At 27.9% G+C, this 7,770-nt stretch overlaps 1 protein-coding gene across 15 annotated transcripts in view; it reads right to left on the reverse strand.

Annotated features, from left to right (window-relative positions):
• PIP5K59B (Phosphatidylinositol 4-phosphate 5-kinase 59B) overlaps positions 1-7,770 on the reverse strand; it is a 78,237-nt gene that overhangs the window by 39,276 nt on the left and 31,191 nt on the right. For 9 of the 15 annotated variants that reach the window (XM_014430972.3, XM_014430968.3, XM_067048930.1 and 6 more), the window contains exons 13-15: positions 7,403-7,465; positions 6,703-6,783; positions 1,959-1,991 (exon numbers count right to left, since the gene is read on the reverse strand). In XM_014430972.3, coding sequence (XP_014286458.1) covers positions 1,959-1,991; positions 6,703-6,783; positions 7,403-7,465 — 177 coding nt within the window. The remainder of the gene's footprint in view (positions 1-1,958; positions 1,992-6,702; positions 6,784-7,402; positions 7,466-7,770) is intronic. The other 6 variants (XM_014430971.3, XM_014430978.3, XM_014430973.3 and 3 more) reach the window with 3 other exon arrangements.

Genomic DNA, 7,770 nt, shown 5'->3' on the forward strand with positions numbered 1-7,770 from the left:
TTCAGCCTCATAAAGTAAGTACCCAGGCGGTCAAGGGTGATTCTGACCATATTACCTCCTAACACAACCGATGATCTAGTAACAATACTTCCTTAAAAAATACTGACCCTTCATAGGTTGCTGTGGTACAGATTTTTATTTTAATTATAAATAAATTAATATTTGTCCCAACTGCTTTAATAATGAAATGTAAACATTGCCACTCACACTAAATATTGTTAAAAGGGAACCATGAGCATTGAGACAGGATCGGCAAAGTAATAATAAACATAAACAGTAACAGAATAATTATCTTTCTTCTACAGCAGTGCTGACTAAACAGCTAGTTTAAATTATCCATCTTCATAAAGAATTAAGGTCATTGACCAGAGCTGCACAGGCGTTTTGCTCAATGTCACCACAAACAAAAAAAACCCAGAGGCATAAGATTTGGAGAGTATGACGATAACAAATATCCAGTGCCATTCGGCCATTACTGCTGAGGAAAAAAAATACCAAGCCTGTTTTAACGCTTAAAGTATTCATTTTGAACATTTAATATGAATTTTAGTGTTAATATTTCCTTAAAAAAGTAATTGGAACACATATTAATTTGTTTATTTAAAAAACCAACATTCCTGATAATGAAAATCTTTAGATGAGAATATCTCATAAGTAAAACATTAATGGACCTATTATACCTCCATAGAGAATTTTTTTTCTTGTTTTGAGATCCTTAATTCATATTTTTCCATTAGGACATTTAAACCTGAAACATCCTGTATAAACAAAAATTTAAAAACTTCATTACATACAATTTAAATTAATAGCAGAAACAAATAACCTGTGCAAAATTTTTAAAAATATTTTAACCATAACTGAGTAAAAACAGATCTTCTATATATGAAACTAAGGACAACATCAAAAACGACCTAAATAAACCAAAAAGAAGATATTATTGTACAATTATAGTCAAGACTAAGTTTTTCATCTTCATCCCTTTTACTTTTTCACAAGTATAAGATTTTGATAAAGTTAATGCAATACAATAGTTATTATCCTTCTAATTATGAAAAACAATAAGATTTTGGTAAAGATAAATTAATACAATAGTTATCAAAAAAAATCTATAGTTAAGAAACACTTATTCATCGGATGATTCCCAATTCACATTACCATATCTGCACTCCCTAAACAACAAAATAAGAAGGATAACTAAAAATTAAAATTAAGCTAAGTTATTTGACACGACAAGATCACAGCAGTGGACATGCTAAAACAAGGTGGAATCAAATCAAAATCATTAGTCATAATACTCTTGAAAAGAAATATTTATAACAGAATAATTTAAGAAAAGAAAATTATAAAATCACCCCACATTAACAAATAAAATACCTACAACTTATATTACCAGAAATAAATTAATAAATTGAAAATGATTTCAACACACAACCAACTATCCACGCTATTATCGTAAGCAATGCAAGATTTACAAACCTAATTATTTCTATCAAAGAGACAAATGACCTTTTGGGCAGACAAATAATATAATAAATTATTCAATAAACATAAACCAATTGACTCATTGTTAAAATAAGTACCATAAATTGAATATAAAGCCTAGGCAACAACCTATAAAAATACCTCAACTTTTGACTAATACGTCAATACTAAATCAGGGAATATTTTCTCACATATTAACACTTTGTTTTGAAATTATGCACATTATAAATTAATCAATATTTTTTGAACTAATGTTAATAATTAAAAACAAAAATTAAATAAAGAGTAAGCTTCTACGGGTCATACAATCTATACAAGATAATAATAATTAATTTATCATCCGAAAAATATTATATCTTCAAGAAATATTTGTTAAAACTTCTAATTCAATTTTTTTTTTTAAATTAATAAAAGATCTACTTAACACACATTTTGTGTTAAAAAAAAAAAACTTCATTAATTTTAATATTTCTTACTTGGTTTGCTGTGTCCGTTTCCTGATGAGCCAGCTACGCAATCATTTTTAAGAAATGTTATTTAGAATAATAAATAAAGATAACACAGTACCTAATTTAATATTTGTGAATATAAAAAACCTTCAATGACCACATAGTCTAGATATGGCCTTAACCCTGTTCTTGGCAACCAATGAATTAAAAATAAAATTATTATAGCTTTATAAAAAGATGTTTCTCTTTTAATTATTTCTAAATGAAAATTATGTACCACTTTTTGAACTAGATTGGATATAAACAAACAGAAAAATTTTTTTTAATTAAAAAATTAGAAGAAAAATGAAAAGCAATTTTATGCTGGGACGCCTAGCCCCCTAAGAAAAATTACACTAAGTGCCAATTGTCTGTCATATAATGGTTTAATAACTAAATATTAAAATAATAAAAATAGTAATATAAAAAATAAATTTGAAATAAAAAAATAGAGCTAAAATTTCAAGCTTGATATTTATAAATACTCACAACATAAAGTAACAAAGAAATATTATTGTACTGTATCTATATTGTCTTCATTGTATAATGTTAACTGCATTTTTAAAGATATGTCACTTTTTTAATTAGTTACGTATTTTATCATTAAATTTATATTTATGTTTCCTATACTAAATAATAATAATAGTTATTATAATTATCATACATTTATACATTTTTTTTTTTTTTTGTATTTCCCCTAATGTGTAAACCGCATTTAACCGTCATCTCCCCCACTCAAGTCTATTCCACATCCAATTTTTGTCACTAGTTCACTGTCATTAAAACACGACAGGTGGATGTTTGGGTGTTATGATTTGTTCTTTGTTTATTTAATATTATTATTATACTTTTTTTTATTCTTTCATGACCTTTATTTATTCTCATTTTATTTCCTTAGTATTCCTTCTCTTAGTGTGTACAATTCTTATTCCTTTTATATCTACTTTTCTATTTTTACATTTTATGACGTCTCCTGTTCATTTTAAATCTAATAGTCTATGTTATTTTTTTTTTTGTATATATATGTTCACTTATGTTTACATAACTTTTAACCCCACCTAAGTTTACTTGTTTGTATCTTGCTATCTCACAATGTCAACATATTTTTAGTTGTTTTGTATCTTTTTTCCCAGCAAAGTGGGGCATAACGTCAGCAAATAAATAGTTGTTAACAATTTTGTGTTCTTTTTTTACTGCATCCCCCCGACTATCTCCTTCATATACAGAAAAATACGGTCAATCATTTATATAAGTAACAATAAAATAGTGGAAAAGCAGATACAAAAATAAATAAAATAAATTAGAACATGTAAATGAAAAAAATATATACACCATTCAACCTGTTTTATCATTACAGATTTGAGGTAAATTGATAGTTGAGAAGAAATAATTTATATTAACATGTGGTTAATGAAGAGGTTTTACATATGGATGTGGGTAGGTAATTCCAGAACGAGGAACCACGGATTATAAAGGATTTTTTTTAGAAAATCGTATTAACAGAAGGAATATATATAAGTTTGTGGATTGGGATCTCGTATTTAATCTTTTTTTATCTCAATCAAGGCAGGTGTTCTTGTATATCCATATAAGTTAACTAAGAGTTTGTAATTCATATTCAAACAAAAGTTTCTTTTCACAAAAGTGGTACCACTAGTTGGATAAGGTTCAAACTATCATCAAGAAGTTTGGACATTCAACAAAATAACTTGACGTGCCAAGAATAAGGTTAGTAAATTTTTTTAAGCCAATAATAACAAATTGTTCGAGAAAGTATAATGCATGCATTATATAAATATATATATTTTTAAAATAATTATTACAACACAAAATAGTAAACATTCACATTTTTAAAAATTATAAATAAGGGAATTCAATTAAATATCTGCCATAACCATCAGTACAGCAAACCTTAAGGATACACCCAATCAATGGAGTGGGCTGTATATATCGTGTTTGGATAAAATGGTTCATGAGGTAACCAAATAATTGGCTAATGTTGTAGAAAATATTATAATATTAGTTTAATTTAAAATCTCTGTTTCATCCTTCTTCAAAAATTAATTTTTTTTTAAAGGATATAAAGATGAATTAATTATAGAATTTATTTATTTTCAAAATATAAATATGACACCCCTAAATATACTGATTAAATTTACTTGATATCAGTCGATGTTTCAGACTTTTTGTCCATCTTAAAATCTTTTTTTATTTATTTATATATTTTTTTTTTGTTCTGTTGCTAATGGGTCATCATTGTTTCAACTAGACTATTACAGCGAGTAGGTTGGTCGATGTATGACATGTCACAATCTCACTAGAGGATATCATAATACGAAAAGAAATCATAACACAGACCTATATCACTTTGGAAATATTTGCTTATAACAGGAAGAGGTGACTTTAAAATATTGCTCGATTTAACCATCTTAAAGTCTCGACTTTCCATTTTAAGCAAATATTTTAAAAGTGATAGAGGCCCATTGCTCCCTGGAGGTCTTAGCAGGATGGATCCAGCTTGGAAGGATTGCCTTTTTTTCGTGTTATGATCTCCTCTAGTGAGATTGTGACATGTCAAATATCGACCAACCTACTCGCTATAATTGTCTATTTGAAAAGTCAGATAAGTAAGGCTACCACAGAGGGTAGAAGAGGAGTTTCCAATTTCGGATGTTTTTTTTAGACAGGCCTTATTATAGACATGTATATCAGTCTTTTATAATGAATTGGAAGGTTTTCCATTTTTTAGAATTGTCTACTTCTAATGGAATACTTTTCTTATATTCTTTGTCCCTCTAATTAAAATTACAACATGTTATAGTCCAAAAAATTATTAACTGTATGTACCTTAAACCCAGTATGCGATTCATAGAGATAAACTTCTGCCTGGGACAGTTTTTTGTTTTCTTATAAAAAATATAGACTATCAATTCCACCTTAAAATTAATTGAGGATCTCCAAATCAATAGATAGTTATGGGATTTAAAATCTACCGGTGTCATCCACAAAACAATGCAGAATCCCATTATGACCTCCATTTTAAGTGTGTTTAGAAGGAGATGGCTACGTTTATACCAACTATTAAAAAACACATATCCAGCACATGCTTCTTCCTTAGTAGTTACTTATTTTTTTGGACCAAAAAATGGCGCTTGATATCCCTTGGAGTGCCAGTTCTTAGTATTTATTTTTTTGGACCAAAAAATGGTGCTTGATATCCCTAAGAGTGCCACTTCACTTGGTGGACTGAGGAACAAACCCACGGAATCCCACTATCTTAGGACCTACTTCCTCCGTCACAACTTAAGTTAAAATTACGATCTTTCTAACTTGTAGTAGTGTACTGTTACAATCATGACTATGCATAACATCCCATGATTGCAAATACCCCTACAGACCAAGGAAGACTGAAATAGAAACTAAATAAATTAAACTAATAGAAGCTAGAAGTACACCAAAGAGGATATACCAGGCAAGGAGTCAATATACCAGTCAAGATTCGAACCTGGACCTGTCAGGGAGTCCAGGGTTATACATAACCATCCTATCCAGTTTAAATAAATAATTTATAAAAAGTTCTTTGAAACTTCTGTACTAAAACTCTCCATCATTGTCAAACTTAACCCTTTAACCACTCCAGCAGCATATACAAGGGAAATGATATATTGATATAACAATGTTTTTTAATGCTACATTGATGATCTCGATAGTTTAAAATATTATTTTATTTTAATTACCAATTCATTTTTATAACTGATGAGGGAGAAAATTAGATTATTTACAAGTATTGATTCAGTCTAGTATGCTATGGAACTTTGTTTCAACTTTCTTTATAATTAACTCATTATTTGACTGTTTTAATAGTATTATTGTATGAAGTCCACCTTCAAATTAAGGCCATGCGGTACTTCGCTTGAATGTGCTGATTAGGTTTTATGAGTGCGATGTATGGAAGAGATTAATTGAAAGAAAATTGACTTAAAATGAAAGAAAAAGAATCTACTGAACAATTTACACGATTTTGTATATTAGACAAGAGATAACATTTCTGGAATCTATTATATAATTAATATGTTTATTAGGGGGTGGCCAAGAGATACAGTGGTTAGATTAGGTTAATAAATTTTGAATTGGGGCCATTGAAGATTGCGAATATTAAAGAGTTAATGTAATTTTATGAAGATCACGGTCCAGTTGGGTAAGAAAGAAAATATAGAGTAAAATCACTAAGATGGCATGTTTTCTTTCAGCATTCTCCTATCTCCTTCTATTATTCTGTCCCTATCCAGGGAACTATTTCCTGAAATCCACACACGCATGATAATGTTTAATTCAAGAGAAAAAAAAAAATAAATGGCTTTCTTCTATATTGCCTGCTTCTTATCACAGTGATTGCTGGAAAACTAGTTTTTTACTTTTATATCTTTCATTCATATGTTTTGGTTTTAAATGGAACATAATTTTTTTATACTTTGATTAGTGACTAATAAAATCATGGTTTTATAAATAATAATTATAAAATTTCTTAAAATTTACAGTTTTACATCACACTCATTTCTAAAATATTTTGGTTTCAATATCCAAAGTCAAACTATGTTCTGTAACCTAAAACCGATCCCCCAAAATAAGAAGCCTATATACCCTAACATTTTTCTGAGGACCTTTTACATCTGGAATCTCTCAAAAGGTTTTTTCTTTTTTTTATTTATAGGAAAATAAAAAAATGAATTACCAGTTCCATCCAAATCCTGAGAATCCTGAGCTCTAGAAGGCCTTGATATGCTTTTCCTCTTTGAAGGAGAATGCTTCAGAGCTGAAAATATCGATTAAGATTATAGCTTAACTATTTAAATTAAAATAATTCACTACCTCATTTAGAGGAAAACTTAACTAACTTGATTTGGTAAAGACATGCTATAAACTAACAGAAATATAAAAATCTGTACAAAATTTGAAGACATGCGCTAAACACTGAAAGCATTAAAGTAAACAAACAACTTGTAACCGATGTCAGTTAATTAGACTACTGTTATTTTTTTGCCCCAAACTAAAAATATTTTTAAAGAAATAAAACTAATTTAAAGAATAAAAGAGTTGGAAACTGTTATATACAAGTTTTAATAAAATATTTAAATCTAAATAATCAGTAATTTGGATTAGGATGCCTATGAAAATGAAAAAAAAAATGAAATAAAAGTTTCTAGTATATGATAATACAAATAACTAAGCAAAACCAAAATAACAAACAAAAATTAGTGAAGCATTAGTGCCATACTTTAAGCTATGAAATAATAAATATTATTAAAATAAAATTAGAATGTGACTTATAAAAATGAAAATTATTCATGAAAGAAAAATTAAAATTAATAAGTATGATCCAAGAATAACGTTTTATCGAATGACGTGCATTTGCTGAAACTTTTGGTGTTTACCTATATAACTTGAGACCAGCGTCCTAAACTTTCTATGGTTCCCTTTTATTTCTGGCAAGTCCACTTGGAATAGAAAATACATGTTTTAACATTTTATCTTTGATTATTAGCCTATGGTTTTGGCATAAATATTAAAAAGAAAAACAAAACAAATAAAACGTTCTAAAGACTAAGGGGTTAATTACAAAAAAACAAACAAAAAACTTATGTTTTTAAAAAAGGTTAAATACTCAAAAATTGAAATAGATTCTAATTAATTGAATTAGAATCGACCAAATATTAAAAAAAAAAAAAAGGATTAGGATCCAGAGATTAGATTAAAAGTTGGATTTTAAAAATATATCTTAAAGTGCTCGAAATGGGATCTT

This window comes from Halyomorpha halys, unplaced genomic scaffold, assembly GCF_000696795.3.
Source record: "Halyomorpha halys isolate HHAL.00 unplaced genomic scaffold, Hhal_1.1 Scaffold929.1, whole genome shotgun sequence".
Classification (NCBI taxonomy): domain Eukaryota; kingdom Metazoa; phylum Arthropoda; class Insecta; order Hemiptera; family Pentatomidae; genus Halyomorpha; species Halyomorpha halys.